Raw genomic sequence first — 18,094 nt, 5'->3', positions numbered from 1 at the left:
AAATTATTTTGGTTACTTACGATAAGTTCCAATTTACAAATACACAATACGGATGTCCAAACACGATATTTATAGACGGTTGTTATAGAAATCTAGCCGTAGAGGGCGAGACACAAGAGTAATTAATATTGGTGAAAAAATAAATGTAAAGGCCCGAAAAATTAGTACAAAAACAAAAAAATTTAAAGGAGGGCCGGGTAGGGTTTTTTCGTAGCCGGACCGGACAAAAAATCTGGACCGGTGGGGCAACTTGGACAGAACTTCTTAACTAGGCACGGAATGTGATACATCTCGCTTTAGAAGGAAGAAAATGGTGAATAGGAAAAACCGAATTAAAATTTCTTTTATGTTTGTCTAAAAAAAAAACGAACGCGAATAATAAATATGGAGTCTTCTCTTTTTTTTTGGAAATTTAGTATCCTTCCGCCTAAATTAATTTCGTAAAAAAAAAGTTTTTAAAGATGGTGTCCTTCCGCCCTAAATTAATATTGAAATAATGTTAAAAAAAATTAGTATCCTTCCGCTTAGATTAATATTGAAAAAAAAAACTCAACGTGTTGACAAATGACTTAAAACGCAATCTTTTAGGGCGTGTAATTAATATTTAAAATCATTTATTGTGGACGATTTTAAAATTCTAAACATCTGATTTGACCGGAAATGTATTTCGCTAGGCATCGAGTGTACTCACATCGCGAATTTCGAGCAATTTGGCAGCAGTGAACCTCAGAAAACTACTCTTAATGGATATTCTAATTTTAATTAGGATTATGCACAAAAAGTTTATGACTAATGTCTGAAATCGACAGGATAGGTTGCTCTAACCATGCTAGATGACGTTTCCGGTTAAATTGGATTTTTAAAAGTTTCCCCACAGGCCAAACGATTTTATTATCAAGAGATTTTTAAATCTCAATAGATTGGTTTTGTTTTATACCTTGGATTAAGTAATGGTCAGAACTCAGATCTGAGCATGCGCGATTTTGAACAAGTCTCATCGTATTGTCACGACAAAATTTATAATTGTTTTCGCTTAAAAGAAGAAAAAAAAATGTACATAAATTAATCTATTGATTTTCAAATTTTCTAGAAAATAAAAATTTTTTTATTTTATATTATAGATAAATTAATAAAAATTTAGTTTTTATTTTCCCAACCAATTCCTTCCACAAGGAAAATATAAAAAATATTATCTAGTGTATATTTGATATAATTTGAAAAAAAATATTTCATCAAGGTCATTTTCATCATTTGGAATAATATTTGATCTGATATTATTATGGATTTTATAAGATATATTGGTTGTCCATCATTTAATCGTTTTAGGTAAAATGGTGTCTTAAAAAGTTTCTTTCTTTCTTTCTTTCTTTCTTTCTTTCATTTCTTTCTTTCTTTCTTTCTTTCTTTCTTTCTTTCTTTCTTTCTTTCTTTCTTTCTTTCTTTCTTTCTTTCTTTCTTTCTTTCTTTCTTTCTTTCACATGTCTTTTCTTTAGTTGCAAATATATAAGAATAAACAAAAGCTTTTATTTTTAAGATTAAAAAGGTTAAATTTTGACAATTAAATAATATTACCGCAAAAAATTAAATAAAATATATATATAAATAAATGTTTATTTCTATTTAAAAAATTAAATATAAAAAAATTAAATTTAAAAAATATGTTTAGATTTACAAAAAAAAATTTGACAATTCGAAAAAATTTTAGTAAAAAGAAAATCTAAAAAATTTTAAATTTTGGTTAAAAAATATTATTTTAATTTTTTTTTTTTAAATATTTTTTTAAAATTAAATGAAATAAATGAAAATTATTGGATTTCTTATCAATCACAAATTCGTATTATTAATAACGATAATAATCCACGTTTATAGCGATTTAACGCGCGATAAAATATGGGGTGTCCGAGCGGATATAGACTTTTCTTACAGGGAAGGATGCATCATAGAAACGTGGGGAAAAAAATACCCCAGTTGTGTTAACGTTCCGTACACTCGAACGCAGCTCGCGGCTAAAAGCAACGGTAATCTGAGTAGCGTCGAATCGCCCTCGCTTTCCGTACAGTCACCGATAAATATCAGAACGAGCGAAACCATCAAAGCCTACTTCAAGGATTATTCTCTCCATTTCCGGAATTACGAATTGGAGAGTCCGGTTACCGGTACGTGGAGAATAGAAAAAACGCGTTACGGGTTTCTGCTAAAGGTAAACGGTATATTGCCCTTCATAGAAGTGCTGCTCGGGGATGGGAAGGCGGTAGCCTACGAGTTCGTGCAGGCCCATTTCCACTGGGGCGTAGGCGGGGGGAGCACGGTGGGCTCCGAACATTCTATCGACTGCCAATTTTACCAGTTAGAAGGCCATTTGTTGCACAGGAGTCTAATCGGGAAGCAAGAGAAATTAGCGGTGGTGGCGGTGTTCTACGAATTGATCGACGAAAAGGAAGGAGGAGCGAAGGAAAGCGCGCCGGAGCCAAAAAATTTGCGAGCCATTGTTGACGCCATCAAATCTAGCGAAAATGAGTTGAAGTCCGAAATCCCGATAAACACCAGCTTCAGTCTGAACTTCCTATTACCTGAAAGTGTTTGGCAGACTAAAGGGAACACTCCTTTTTACAAATACCTGGGGTCGCTTACGGCTCCGCCCTGCAGTGAGACGGTGACCTGGTTGATTATTAAGGAACCCGCTAAGATCTCTCTCGGACAGTTATCCGCGCTGGAGAATTTAAAGCTGTGCAACGAAAAGGACCACACATGTTTTCCGGATAAATACGTGGGATCCAACAGAAGGCCCACCCAACCAACTAACAAACGACCCATATATTTTGTCTCGGCCAATGGGCGAGCTGCTGTTATAACAAATTTATATGATTGGCAAATATTATCGATGGCGAGTTTATTCGGAATTATTATTGGTGCAATATAGTTTTGGAAAGTAAAAAAAAATTCCTGCCTTTAGCGACTCATCTGAATAAATTTTCTATAATACTCTATTCTTAATTTTAAAAAAAAAAAATTCAGAACTTACCGCGAGGAGAAAAATGTAAGGACCAATCAAAATATATCTCGGCCATATGTTCCAATCTGATTTAAAATCAATATTACGAGATGTTGTATTTACTTCTTTCTTCATTTCATTTTATTTTTAAAAGGTTTTCAAAATTTCTAATTCATAATTTATTTTTCATATTTTATAAATTATTTTTTAAAATATATTATAATACATTATAAATTTCGAATACAAAATAAATCGCGTTATTAGTTAAATTTTTGAGAATAAGGCATCGTTAGCGTTATCTTCAAGGCGTAGCGTTTTACTTAACGCCAGCCTAAATTACAGCTGAGTCAGTTTTTTAAAGATTAATTTTAAGGATAAATGCTTAAAAATCAGAGATAATTATTTCATATAATATTTAAGAAAAAATTCTCCACGATTTTTACAAATCGTATACCGCTTATTTTTAAAACTCATTGCAACATATGTTTTGTCGATTTTTACCTATTTTTATTGGCTTTAATTTTGTAATAACGCAACGCATGAACAAAACGCGTTTACCAAAAATCTGTGTTTTTTTCCAAATGTTCTTTGAAATATTTAAACATTAACATTTTTCTCAATTTATCAATAATGCCCAAATCTCAATTGATTTGTTCCCTTTAGGGAGCTTTAGCTTTCCTTTCTAGAAAAAAATCAACGGTGTTTAGTTAGTTAAAGTTGGTAACAATAAACATATGGTGCCCCTTATATTAATGTGAAACTATATTGATGATCCATATTTTACTATCCTCTTAGGTATACGTGCTGTAATATCAAACATTTTGAGTAGAGGTCCGTACCCATGAATTCCCTGGGGGGAAGGGGGAAGATGTTATTTAAAAATATATCAAGTTTCACGAATTAATTAATTGCTAGTGACTATAAAATACTGACACTATCTATTACACAAATTCAAACGTAAATGAATGATAAAAATATTTGATGTATATGGTTAAGTGGTGTTGTTAAACGACTCGTTTTGAGTTAAAAACGGCCAACTCAATATTTTCGCTAGAAAAATATTGCCCAGGCCCTCGAGATTTCAAGAATATATGTTCTAAACCTTGGTTCCTTCCATGAGCAAAATCTTCAGGCATGCGCAATATTCTTCTGGATAAAATGTTGAGTTAGTCGTTTTTAAAAATCGTCTCAAATCGAGCCGATTAACAACACTGATTGGTTAGCGTGTCAATGTGTTTTTTTTCCGGCAATGTCTTATTTTTTTTTCAACTTTAAAAAATCAATTTTTGAGCGTATAAAAATTTAAATTTAACGTAGTAAATGTATATTCCTTTTTATGAATTTCAACAATTTTGCCCAACAATCTTAATTACAATTTTTATCAGTTTTTTTTTTATCGACAATTCATAAGATTGGTTATCTTAGCATAATTAGAATATATTTCCGGTATAATAACAGATATTTTTTGAAATTTTAAAAAGGTCACGTGCTAAAAAATGATTTAAAGTTGGGAAATTAACACATGGCGGGGGGAAAAAAAAATCACATTTTGACGCTAACGTATAAAATCGGTGTAAATGAATCATTATAAAATTAATGTATCGAAAAGTTCATAGACAAATACTGCAGATAGAAACCCCTGAAATCCTTAGATCCCAACTTCATAAGATTTTCCATCCTAGGCACATCATTCTTTATTATTTAAATATATAGGATTAATGCGCGAAAATATTCTTAAGAATTATTGCAATGTATTCATAAATTTACAAAGGCATCCTAAACAGATTTATAAGTGGCACCTGGATTAATTAAAGAACCTCCCATTTATTTGAGCTGTATAAGGTATCTAAGAAGGGGAAAAAGATTCATCTTATAGTATTCATCGACTGATCCTATATTAATATTGGAACGACGATGGGCTTGCTTTGCTGGGAGTCGAGGCAGGCAAATAATTCCTATTCCTAGAGCACTGCCTTTGATCTTAACGATGACTTCTCTTAATTTATGAAATTCCTTCATTTGCATTTGCACTGATTTCCTTAAGTTCCTGTATAATGCTTTCAGCTATTCTCAATAGTCTCAATCAACAACTGAGCGATGTTATTCCTTTTTTAGAAATATTTTACTTTAGTTTCGCGGGAAATTTTTAAAATTATAAGTTAAATACAATCCCAAGGAAAATTTGAAATCGATATCATTAATTCATAAAAACCCTTCCCCCCCCCCACCTCAGCTGCGTAGGCCCTGTATTTGTATAATTGTAATGCGATTATTATCAAATTATTTTTAAAGCTAAGTTGACTGGAATAAATGCTGGATAATGTTTAATGATATTACCATTATGGCTAACATTGATACGAATAAACCCTGGCCCATACCTGAGTAGGGAAGGTAAAAGCTAGGACCAGTCAGTTATTTTATTTTTTTTTGCGCTGAAACTAATTTGCCAGATTCATATGAGTGATTAGAATAAGTTGATAATAATAGAAGAGTCGTTCTTTTAGGGAAATTTTCATAGAAGATTAGAGAGACAAGGTGTCGATCAATTACCCCAAGTGTGACGTATTTTAATGACAAAAAAAAAGTTATTGTCCATCTAAAAAACACTTCTTCGATGCTAATGCCAAGCCTCGTCTAATATCTATTATTTAATATATTTTGGCTAACAAATATAATTTTGAGTGCCAAAAATGACAAAAAAATTTGGTCTTTAGAAAATGATATTTTGATTTTGATGAGATTGTAAATTTGTTTAATTTTAAGGTGTGGTTTAAAACATTATATTTAAAAAAAAATTTAATGGAAAGATTCGCAAAATTCTATCGAAAAAAACGCAAAGATAAGCGTGGCCATAACTAGACCTGACCTGTGCGCCGATTATATATAGAGCACTACGAGAAAATGCCATCATAGGTCCAATGACATATAATAATACGTAGACAGATGCGTTCATGATAATGCGGTGTGAAAGCGTTCGTTGAATGCAAATCAGCTGGGACCCGCCACTTTTGGTAACTTAAGTAATTATTCTCGTGTTAAAAAAAAACTACTATTAAATTGATAACTTTGCTTCTCTTATTATCTCGATTCATCAGGCAATTCTTTAATAAAGTTTGTGTCAGAGCATAGGAAATAAATTGGTCTCTCGTTTAAAACGTTTAATAACGATACGTGGGTAATCAAAATGGCGTTCGCCAGCTGTTTTTGTTGATGTGCACTTTTAATGAATGCATGCTCAGTCTAGGTATTACTATATTTGTCGTCGCGCAAACTCTAATCTTCACAGACATGCGCAATGCCTTTTTTTAAAAAATATTATTGATACCACTAATAAAATGCAAAATTATGCGTATTTTTTTAAAGACAAAGGCGATTGGTTCCCCGAAGAAATGATTAAGGCTGACATATAGAGTTGCAACGCTGAACGTTAATAAGCGTGATAACCAGGTGTGCTAAGATAAATTATTGGTAGCGATATATTTTAACAAACATAATTAGTTTAATCCTCGGGGAAAAATTTATTTTAGAAAAAAAAAATTAAGAAAATCTCTAATCGGTCGGGGAGAAAATAATTGTCAAATATTATCCATTTTCTAGCAATCGGCTCATCTAAAAAAAAAAGGAAGAAGGTTTCCTTTTCTGGAATTTTATTCCCATAGCTTTAATTTCGGATTAATCAGCTGTTTCGGATTTTAGTCGTATTCTAGAAGATGGTCCAAAAAATGTCAAAATATATAAATTCAAAATATAGGAAAGAACCAATAAATGATTTTCGATCTGATTTTGAAGAATCGAAATTTGGAAAATTATCAACCATTTATTAACCAATAGTCTAAGTAGATCCCGATGCAAAGGATGCAGTTTCGAATAAACGCGTATAAGACATTGGGGAGAGGGTGGGGGGGAATATAGAAAAATGGCAAAACTAAAATTAAGAAAATGGGTAAGAAAATATTAATAAGAACAGCTGATGTGTCACTACGAATTAATTTTGTATTGCGACATAACTTATATAGTGTTTATAGTGTATACTTATAGTTAGTATCAGACATCTGCAGAGGTACTACTTGCATAGCCCGGCCCGGATTTTTTCAAATTATTTTTTCGGCTCGGCCCAACCCGGGTTTTATATTTTCAAGTCCCGGCTCCAGATTTTTCTTTCTTTCTTTCTTTCTTTCTTTCTTTCTAAATTACTTTCGATTTCTTATCTTTCTTTCTTTCTTTCTTTCGTGCTCTGGCTCTTTCTCAAAGGATATTTTTTTCATAAAAATTTCAGGCCCGGACCGGGTATATTTAAAAAACAGGGGTCGGGCTTAGGTCCGGGCCTGTAGATCTCTGAGTTATATTAACGATCAAATCGACCTTTCAATATAGATTTATTTCGTGAATCTAAATGGTGGCACCACAAGGGATATAAGAATATGGACAAAGAGTTTTCGTTATTACTATACAAAAAAATAATGAGTGTTGAAGACACATGACCCACAGCCTTGTTTTTCTATTTAAAATTGCGTATCGAAAAATGGATCATTATACCCCGGTTCATTATAAACCCAGAAACTAGATTTTTTTTAGAAAAAAAAAAATATATAAAATTTGATAAGGCTTTAATTTATATAATAATATTCACGTTCCGCTAATTAAATTTTCTTTTTCATCTCTTTTTTTTAAAAAAAATATAATTATATGTATATATCTTTCCTTTATACTTTTTTAAAAAATAACTAATATAACTTAATTAAATTTATAAAAATTTAAAAAGTAACATACATATACCAAATAAATTTTTTATGCTATAACTAAAAAAAAATCTTCTCTTCTCTTCTCTTCTCTTCTCTTCTCTTCTCTTCTCTTCTCTTCTCTTCTCTTTCTTTCTTTCTTTCTTTCTTTCATTCTTTCAACGGCAATATTAAAAAAAATAAGAACAAGGACATAACTGGCAGAATCATTAAGTTGAATAGGAGGTCTTTCAGAGTTTTTATTGATTGATTGATTGATTGTTTTTTTGACTTTGTCATGGCTATAGACGGAGATTTATGATCATTGGATTTAGAGGATCGTGCCTAAGGTAGTCTGCCCCCTTGAAATATCAGGAAGGCGATCATAGATGATGATCTGAACTTATCGATATGTTAAGAAGGCCAAAGTTGTTTTGCCCAAAGAGTGATAGTTTAATCTTTTATTAGTGAATGAATATAAAAAAATTCTGAGTTAGAAACTTCTTATTGTTTTTAACCCCTCTTTATTCATGGGAGATGACTTTAAAGGCGATGAGCATTGCACAGATTAAAAGGTAAGTGTTTAAACAAAATGCACGCATAAATTAGGATGCGTGCAATGAAGGTCATCTCTATTCCAATGGTCTAGGACTGCTGAGGAGCGTCAAAGATATGGGAGTCACATATCCTTTATTTTAGCGACGGATGAGTCCATCATACCGACGTATAGCGGGGAACGGAGGCCTAGAACGCCTAATTTTGATGTAAAAGAGGTTTGATCATGCAAATATAATAAGTATAGTATATGTCGATAATCATGTACATTAATGCTTACAATTCGTTACTTATTAAAAAATAAAATTTGACTTATAGGTCCAAAAACTATGTTCCAGATTTCCTCTCATCAGCTGTGGGATTGGATGGTATCAGGCCTGTGTATCTCCGTGATCATATAGATATAGACAATTCTTGCTCTCTGATTTTATTGCAAGCATTGACTGATATCTGTAAATCTTCTATTAATTTCATTATTCTTTGGAACCAGGCTAATTACTTTTCAATAGCGAGATCAATGCTTCCGCCCAATTGCAATAGGGGGAAGTCATAAGAAGGATTATTTCGAAAAATTATATGCGAGCGTATAAAAAAACCTAGGGTTTGGCGCATTAAATGGGGAAGCGATACAGCTAGCCACGCGGCAGGAAGTACTTTGGATAACGATCCTTCAGAAACATGCATTCGTTAAGCTTGACACAAAAAAATGCCTTCAATACTTTAAATCTTAATTTTTATTCAATCCAAAGATTCTGAGAAGTCTACCCAGATTATTTCAACTATATCCGGTCAAGCAATTGAACACTGTCATATTACGATATGCCAATCAAACTATCTCATCGGCACAAGGAATACAACAAGTGGATTCACTCGATCCAATCTTTACTCTGCTCATTAACCATAAAGGACATCATCCAAAATATAGAAAATCCAATTGTAATCTCGATCTCAATGTTTGGGTATTTGTATGATACCCACTTAATTCGGGTTCGGGTCCTATCAGTTAAATAGTTAAAACTGTATATGTCAATCATTTCGAATTTCCCAACAACTAAATTTGCCCCCTTATAAATTATAGGATATACTCAACTAAAAATTTTTCTTTCCCAAACTATATTGATCTTCTTTTTTTTCCTCGTGTGATTAAAGATAAAATCTTCATTCTCTTTGGGTTACCTGGAACACAATCCGATTAATCTAGTGTTGCTAAAAAGCCGGCCGATTCTTCAAAACGGCCCGATCAAGATTCCGGCTAAAAAATAGTATTGTTGTAGGCATCGAGATCTGGCGAGCGAATATATGTCCAAGAATTTCTGCCAGCTAAGAGCAAAATCTTTGACGCTTGCATAATGTTATTTTTGGTTATAATCTTAATAGGGCCGTGTCATAAAATCTACATGAATAGGGCTTTTTAACAACAGCTGTTCAATCTGAATTCAAGGCAAAAGAAGATATTCTCAAGCATTTACCTTCTCATCAGGGCATTTTATTAAAGAAAGAAAGAAAAAAAGAAAGAAAGAAAGAAGAGAAAGAAAGAAAGAAAGAAAGAAAGAAAGAAAGAAAGAAAGAAAGAAAGAAAGAAAGAAAGAAAGAAAGAAAGAAAGAAAGAAAGAAAGAAAGAAAGAAAGAAAGAAAGAAAGAAAGAAAGAAAGAAAGAAAAGAGAAGAGAAGATGAAAGAATTTTTTTTTAATATTCCCCAAAAATACAATTCTGCTTTCAGATCATTTGGTGCCATTTATTTCCATCTACACTTCTAAAAAAAAATGGAACAATAATTTAAATCGATATTGGAGAATATTAGTCAACCTAAAATTTCACCAAAAATGGCTAGTTATAAAACCTTGCGGTCTTGGCTTATGATTAAAAAATAAAAATCTAGTTCTCGAAATTAATTAAACCCTTTTGAGGACGCCATGTTAAACAATGTCTTCGTTATGCTGGTTCTGTTAACACTCCTTTGGCGCTATTTATCTATTTTCTAAATTTACGAAAGGATTGGGATGCTGCAATCGCATCGCGCTCTGTCGATTATCTACTCTCGAGCAATGAGACACCTCAGTGTACTCTAACCTTCGTTTCATTGGTAATGGATAAATCAGGTGACGTATGGTTAATAGCTCATCCAATAATATTAAATAAATATCTTTTGACAAATAAGAAATTTTGATATGCTTTGGCTATCTAGACATATATCTCTAACTCTACAACTGTAAAAAGATGAGGGATAATGTTCGATTCTAAAGCTAGATACCCACTCCAATGTTTCCTGAATGTGTACTAATATGCGAGGCGCGAAAGAATTAATAAAAATAATACAAGATTCAATATTCAAAGCAGGTGTTCTTTTACATCTCGAACCTCGGTTTACCTCTGTTATAAATAACTCGTGGCCTGATGAGCATACATCAATCCACTGGAATAAGGGCCTCAGCCAGGGGGGGAGCCCATCTCCCCCCTCACCAAATTTTTTAGGACGCCAAACCTGGCCCTCTCGAAAAAAAAATTTTTTTTTAAAAATATTATTTAATTAATTTATACAAATTAGAAAACATATTTTATTTAAAACTTTCGTTAAATTTTTTTCGTGGAGTTATAATCCAGGAAAATTTAATAAGGAATCATTAATTTTACAATGTCTTTCTGTCTAAAGGTACTAACTAATCGTATTTTTCAAAGCAACTTATGAATTAAATATTAATTCATCGAATATTATATGACAAGCACGTGATGCGCAAACCATGTGTTCAGGCCGAAATGGAGTGGTGCATACTCTGCTTTGGGACTAGTATACATCGCTACTAACACATGTTGCATCTCATGATTTATCTAATGTATGAGTATAATTTTTTTAGGTGTTTAACCGTATCCTGTGAATATACAGAGAGAGTTTTAATCCACAGGGGGCTGATCATTTAGAAATAATCTCGTATCATTTCTAAGAATTTTTAGGCTAATTGGTGAAGTATTATTTTACTTTTCTAATCATAACTCTTAACTCAGATCTTTCCGCATCACGATTCAGTCGAAGCCCTTGGACTTTTATCTCAAGGTATTAGTAACAACAGATCCACTAAATAAATATTCACAGTTGAGTAGGCACTAATGTAGTGGATGCTATAAATTGTATTTGATTCCACGATCAATTTATTGAAAAAAAAATATGAAAAAGTGATAATTTTTTATGATTTGATGAGAAATACAGCTGAGAAACTTATGATCAAAATTTACCCTCATCCCTCTGAAATCATCAAAAGGGCACGTATTATGGCTGACAAATCTTCAAGATTTAATTTGATTGTGAAAGGGGCTTCAATTGGAGTTCTTTAAGAATTATTATAAAATTTTTGATTACTTTGTTAGATCATTTTTTTAGACAGATCTGCACGAGATGACTACAATCTTCTCTTATGTTTTAATACATTCCCTCCCTCACCCCCCCCCTCCTACATCCTTTGACTCTAACAATTTTATATCAGATAAAATGGTCTCATTAGAATCATCATCAACAAACTTAAATATGGGGAAAACGTTACGTCATGAAAATGAAAATAGCAAAATGATTATTTAGCTGCTGAAGTTTAATGGTTAAATAATATGTACAAGAAAAATAACTCCATCTTTCATTTAAAGATGTGTATAAATGCTAACTTCAGAAGCCCATCATCGTGAATCAAAGGCTTTTTGTGAGACCTCATTCTCTAGACTAAAGAGAGTTTAAGATCGACGAAAATAACAAAATTTAGTATTTGTGACTTAGGCGGGTAAAATAACAAATACAGAATTTAGCTTTTAATTCGTTTATGTTAGAAATTTTAAAAAAGAAAAATCGTCGTTTACAAAAATTCTTAATTAAAAAAAAAAATAGGAAAAAAAATTTCTATGAGTGTTAAACAATTTCCCCACCCAGTTGAAATTCCTGATTAAGGCTCTGCCCGGGATATAGGGAAACACATGTTTTGGTACTTCACACGTGTAGACATTTTTCGCGCCATCAAATATAAATTAGGATTCATTAGGCATAGCGGAAAACAGGAAATCCCAAAAATAGTCATTGTGGATGGTTTCAATATAACTGCTTATTTGGGAAAGCGGCTAAATCCCTAATTAATTTTAATTGGTTAAAAGAGCTATGAAAAATGGCAATCTCAAGGAGGTTACAATTTTAAATTATTCAAAGAGAGTGACTATTTTTAAACAAATTTTTTATTTTTTTTTCCCTAAATATGACATCTTATAAGCAATCTACCAATCCTTAAAGCTTATAAAATCTAACTAATAATTAAACATGGCGCTGATAAAATATCTCATCATAGAAACTTCATTAAGAACTATAGAGACTTGGGGCCTTTTAGAAATGTTATTTTCAGCAACAACGAGTTAATTATTTTTTTGCGTGAATTTTTTTTGAAAGAGTAAAAAAAAAAATTTCTAAAAACAGCTGTGTCTACTCTTTAGAAGAACTAAGAGTGCAACCTAACCCTAAAAGGATGGGAGATATCAGGAATCAATTGTTATTCTCAATTAACTTATATTAATTTCCCTATTAATAAATTAATAAGGAAGGATGGCAAGTGAGTTAGTAAAAAAAACCACTCTATTAAGATTTTGTTCTTTCTTTCTTTCTTTCTTTATTTCTTTCTTTCTTTCTTTCTTTCTTTCTTTCTTTCTTCTTCTTTCTTTCTTTCTTTCTTTCTTTCCTAGAAAAAAAGATTGAAAAAAAAAATAAGAAAAATTAAAATTAAAAATGACAAAAAATAAATTAAAATAAGGATTAAAATAAAATTATAAGATGGCAAATTAAATATTTGCAAAAAAAAAATAAAATAAAATATTATAAAACCTATCAAATTAAGTTTAAGAAATCGATGGAAAAAATATTTAAAAAAACCTAATCGCCCTGACACCGCGGTGCGGCTATGCCCGTTCATTTTTGTTAGAATGTTTTTGTGAGTCAAATTGAATGAACCCTGGACTGAAACACCGCCGCTAAGTTAGATGTACGGCGTACGCCGTTCTTCCTTTTAGTAATTTTAACTAATTTTTTATTTAGAACCTGTAATCTTCCCCTGATCCGGCGTTGCGGCGGTAGTAGAAGGTTAAGCGGGGAGGAGTGTTGTGTTTTTAAAATATTTTATAATTTTCATTCGTTTATACCGAGCCCCTGTTTACGATTTTATCCTAAAAAACTGGTTTTAGCCAGTTTTCGAGATTGACGATCACACATGACATTGATTGATTGTAAAAGGGGGGGGGGGGTACTATATAAAGACTCCGAAAAGTGAAATTAAGATCATTAAAAAATTTTTAATGTCGATCACGCTTTATGATTACATTTCATCGTAGATTAAATCATGTTAAATTAATTCTTTCTTTTTTCTTTCTTTTTGGATTACCAATTGTGTAAAATAAAAAAATTCGTGTTACGATAAACCCGTCCGGATTTTGGAGATTATCCGACTAAACCTACAGTCAAATCCGGTCCGCCTGTCCCCTTTATGACCATCTCGGACTCCACGAAAACTCCGTCGATATCTGTCCCACCCCGAGGGGAAGGGCCAGATGGTCGAAATTACACTATCAAATAAACATTAAAGAAATAGATAGAAATTTTTTTAAAAAGATAGATAAATAAATTATAGGAAACACAATATTATTAAATTTTTTAATGTATTATTTGTAACTGTTTTTTTTTTAAAAAAAACAAATTTTGTTTGTTGTTTTTTGAAAAAAATAAATTAAAATGGAAAATATCCTATTTTTTATCAATTTTAAATTAGGATTATTATTTATAACCTTAATAGTTCACGTTTATAACGATTTAACGCGCGGCGATAACATATGGCTAGTTCGGGGCGATGTCGACTTTTCGTATAGAGAAGTAGAAACGTGGGGTAAAGATTACCCTCGTTGTATTAACGTGCCTTACACTCGAACGCTCCTCGCGGCAGAAAAAATCACCAATAATCTTGGTGGCATAGTAGAATCACCGTCATATTCTATGCAGTCACCGATCAATATTAGAACGAGCGAAGCCATCATGGCCGATTTCGAGAATTATTCTCTGCGCTTCAGGGATTATAAATTAGAGAGTTCTCGCACTGGCCGTTGGAGAATAGAGAGAACCCGCTATGGGTTGCTTTTAAAGGTAGACGGTATATTGCCTTTCATCGAATTAAAACTAGGGGGTGGGAACCCGCTAGCCTACGAGTTCGTGCAAGCACATTTTCATTGGGGCGTAGGCGGTGGAAGCGCGGTGGGCTCGGAACATTCGATTGACGGCCGATTTTACCCGTTAGAAGTCCATTTAGTGCATAGGAGTCGAATCGGGAATAAAGATAAATTCGCTGTGGTGGCAGTGTTCTACGAATTAATCGAAGGATCGAATGCAGGCGTGCCAGAACCAAAGAATTTGATAGCCATAACCGATTCCCTGAAATCGAGCAAAAATGAGTTGAAGTCCGAATTCCCTATAAACTCCAGTTTCAGCCTGAACTTCCTCTTGCCGGCAACTATTTGGCGTGGTAACGTTAACACTCCTTTCTACAAATACCTGGGATCGTTTACGGCTCCGCCCTGCAGCGAAACGGTGACATGGTTGATTATGAAGGAACCCGCCAAAATCTCTCTCCGACAATTAACCGCGCTAGAAAATTTGAAGCTATGCAACGAAAATAACCACACGTGTTTTCGTGATAAATACGTGGGATCTAACAGAAGGCCCACCCAATCGACTAACAAGCGGCCCGTTTATTTTGTCTCAGCCAATGGGAAAGTTTCCGCCGCGAATACAGTACTATAAACTTATTTGATTGGCAAATATTAACGAGCAAGTCTATTCGGGATTATAACGCTTTATAGTTGAAATTTTTGCTTATACAACTTATTTAAATTATCTATGATATACTTCTATACGTTTCTTTTTTTGTTTAAAAAATAAATTAAGAAATTTGCGCGAGGAGAAAAGTGGAAGAAAGAAGAACCAATCGAATATATCTCAGCCAAAATCTCCAATCAGATTTGAAATAATTTAAATTTCTTTAATTTCATTTTCCTTATATTTTAGTGGTTTCCGTTTATATCTATGATAATAATTTAATAATTTATTTCTAATTTTTTAAATTTTAAGCACCTTAATATATCGCTAAATTAGTTAATTTTGTTGTGAGCAAGGACAAGTATAAAATATTAGCACTGATTTATAATTTACCATTTAAAATCTAAAGGGTTTTCAATACTCTACGAAATATTATAAGCATTCATTTTATGCAGTTTAAAAAATCTAGTTCATTCCGTTAACGTATAAAATATCAATTTGAAATGTATTTGTTCCCTTTAGGGAAATGTAAAGTTTCCTGATTAGAAAATCAAAGGTGATATGTTAATTTAAAGTTGGTAACATAAATATTCGGTGTTTGATATATCAATAAAGCTACAATGGCTTAACGAATAAACAATGATAACCATGTTTTATAAAACCCTGGCCCATACCTGAGTTGGGTTAGGGGGTCGGATCGTTTTTTGGGTACTAACACAAATTGAGCTATGAAATCAAATATGACTGGTTAGCAGCGCTTCTCTTACGACACTTTCAAGTACATTATTACGAATGCATAAGTCTAGGCTATTATTATATGTCATTGGGGAGGGGGCAATAGAGCCGGAATCTGGAAGAAATTTACATTTATTGGTTGGGTTTAGGGACAAAAGATTTAACAGAATTAGTCGATTTAAAATTATCGCGCCTATTTGAAAATAGGATTACTATATATATTTATTTTGTATTGTTTAAGCGCCGTCTAATTTAAATAAATTACTAAAACCCTTTCTGAAATAAATATGAATATAAGTAAATTCGCAACAAAAAAAAATTAACACGTTATTTATGATATATTATATATCGGTTACAAAATATTCGATTGATTTATAAAACGGTTTGTTACAAAAATGTAGCCATAGAAGGACAGAGACAAGAGCCTTTGAATTCATATTGGGGAAAAATTAGATATAGAGATTAGTGATCTCCATCGGGTCGAATATTTCAAACCCGGCCCGAGCCCGGTTTTTTTGCAGATCTCCAAAAATGTGATGGGCAGAGTGCAAAAAATATTTTGAGGGTTTTAAGGAGGGATTTTTTTTGTAAAATTTTAACCAACCGATCAAAATAATCTGACAGGGCGGGGTAGCTTGGACAAATACCCAATCACGAGCCACAGATCGGTCATTGCAATGGTGCAAGTTAAAATACGAATACGATATCTAGCTTAAGGATAGCCAATTAAATAAGAAAAACAGAATAAATTTTTTCAAAGTTTTTACTCGTATAAAAACCGACTGTGAGTAACAAATATGGAGTCTTGCAACCTTCTATAAAGAATAATTACTTAGAGTCTTTCTACCATTAAATTAATATGGGAAAGGGTCCACTAGTGTTTGAATAAAAAATAAGGCCTAAAAAAGCCAAGCATTTGTAGCTTCTAATTAATGCATCATTAAATCATATGCACGTAATGTGGCTAATACTTAGAAAACAATGACACGCAAAAACTAAATTTCCCTATATAATAAGCTTCCCCATTTCCTATTGGTTGAAAATAAATGATATTTCATATTAATCAATATATACCTTTCAAATCACTTCTTTCCACCATAAATATTGTCAGCATCATTTCTGCCATGGAATTTTGTTTGCACCATTTAAATCGCCCGCTTAATAAGTAAAGTATATGTCGATAATCGTGTTACATTAACGCTTTCAACTCAATATCTATAAATATAAAATTTATAGGTCCAAAGAATTATGTAGCAAATTTCCCCTCATCAGCTGAAGAATTGAATGTTACTCAGGTCAGTCGATCTCCGTGATCCTACAAATATACATAATTATTGCTTCCAATCCCATCGCTGGCATTGAATGATCTTTGTTAACATAATTAGTTAATGAACGGACTTCTACCTCATTTAATTCCGTTATTCTTTGGGAGTCAGGCTAAATCGCTTTACAAAAGCCAGCTCATAGCATCAGCTCAGTGGCATTAGGGGGAGTCATAAGTATATCAGAATTGCCGTCTCTCATTGGAATCATTATCAAACTTAAATATGGAAAAACGTTACGTCATGAAATGAAAATAGCAAAATGATTATTTAGCTCCAGAAACTTTAAAATAAAAACACAAAATAATTTTGAAAATATGGTAAATATTATGAATATTAAAAAAAAGTATCATCTCACGTTTAAAGATTTGTATAAATGCTAACTTCGGCAGTCCATCATGATGAATCAACTGCTTTTTGTTAGATCTCATTTCTCTACACTATCATAAAGTTCGGTTCTAGCACTAGAGAATAGATGGAGGATCGACATAAAACATAATTTAGTAATAATGGCTCATGGAAAAAAATGGTATGGAATTTAGCTATTAGCCAAAAAATTATATGAGTGTCTGTTTGTTTTATTTAAAAATATCGCCACCCAACCCCACCTAAGTAAACAGTTGCTCCTCCCCTCAGCTGGAAATTCTTGGTTGAAGCTCTGCCGGGGATTTAGGGAAACACATGTTTTGGGACTTCACATGTATAGACATTTTTGCGCCATCAAATAATAATTAAGATCCATTAGGTATAACGGAAAATAGGAAATCCCAAAAGTATTATCGTGGTTTTAACATATTTGCTTATTTTGGGGAATAGGCTACCTAATCAAAACTTAATTGCTCAAAAGAGTCAAAAAAATGACACTCTCAAGGACGTTACAATTTTAAATTATTTAAAGATTCATAGCCGTCACCAGAGGAGGAGTGATTATTTTTAACAAAATGTATATTTTTTTTC

At 32.5% G+C, this 18,094-nt stretch overlaps 2 protein-coding genes across 2 annotated transcripts; both read left to right on the top strand.

Annotated features, from left to right (window-relative positions):
* The first annotated feature begins 1,769 nt into the window (after window positions 1-1,769).
* LOC135927637 (carbonic anhydrase 1-like) lies at window positions 1,770-3,244 on the top strand. Its single transcript, XM_065463754.1, has one exon. The coding sequence runs from the start codon at window positions 1,799-1,801 to the stop codon at window positions 2,918-2,920; it is 1,122 nt and encodes a 373-aa protein (XP_065319826.1). The 5' UTR covers window positions 1,770-1,798; the 3' UTR covers window positions 2,921-3,244.
* A 5,003-nt stretch (window positions 3,245-8,247) lies between these two features.
* On the top strand, window positions 8,248-15,338 carry LOC135925940 (uncharacterized). Its single transcript, XM_065461538.1, has 6 exons — window positions 8,248-8,285; window positions 8,336-8,483; window positions 9,015-9,224; window positions 10,260-10,365; window positions 14,044-15,056; window positions 15,210-15,338. Exons 1-6 carry the CDS (start codon window positions 8,248-8,250, stop codon window positions 15,285-15,287), a joined length of 1,593 nt encoding a protein of 530 aa, XP_065317610.1. The 3' UTR covers window positions 15,288-15,338.
* The last annotated feature ends 2,756 nt before the right edge of the window (window positions 15,339-18,094 follow it).

Source organism: Gordionus sp. m RMFG-2023, chromosome 3, assembly GCF_954871325.1.
Source record: "Gordionus sp. m RMFG-2023 chromosome 3, tfGorSpeb1-WG-v2, whole genome shotgun sequence".
In the NCBI taxonomy this organism is placed as follows: domain Eukaryota; kingdom Metazoa; phylum Nematomorpha; class Gordioida; order Chordodea; family Parachordodidae; genus Gordionus; species Gordionus sp. m RMFG-2023.
This window is presented reverse-complemented; position numbering and strand designations above follow the sequence as displayed.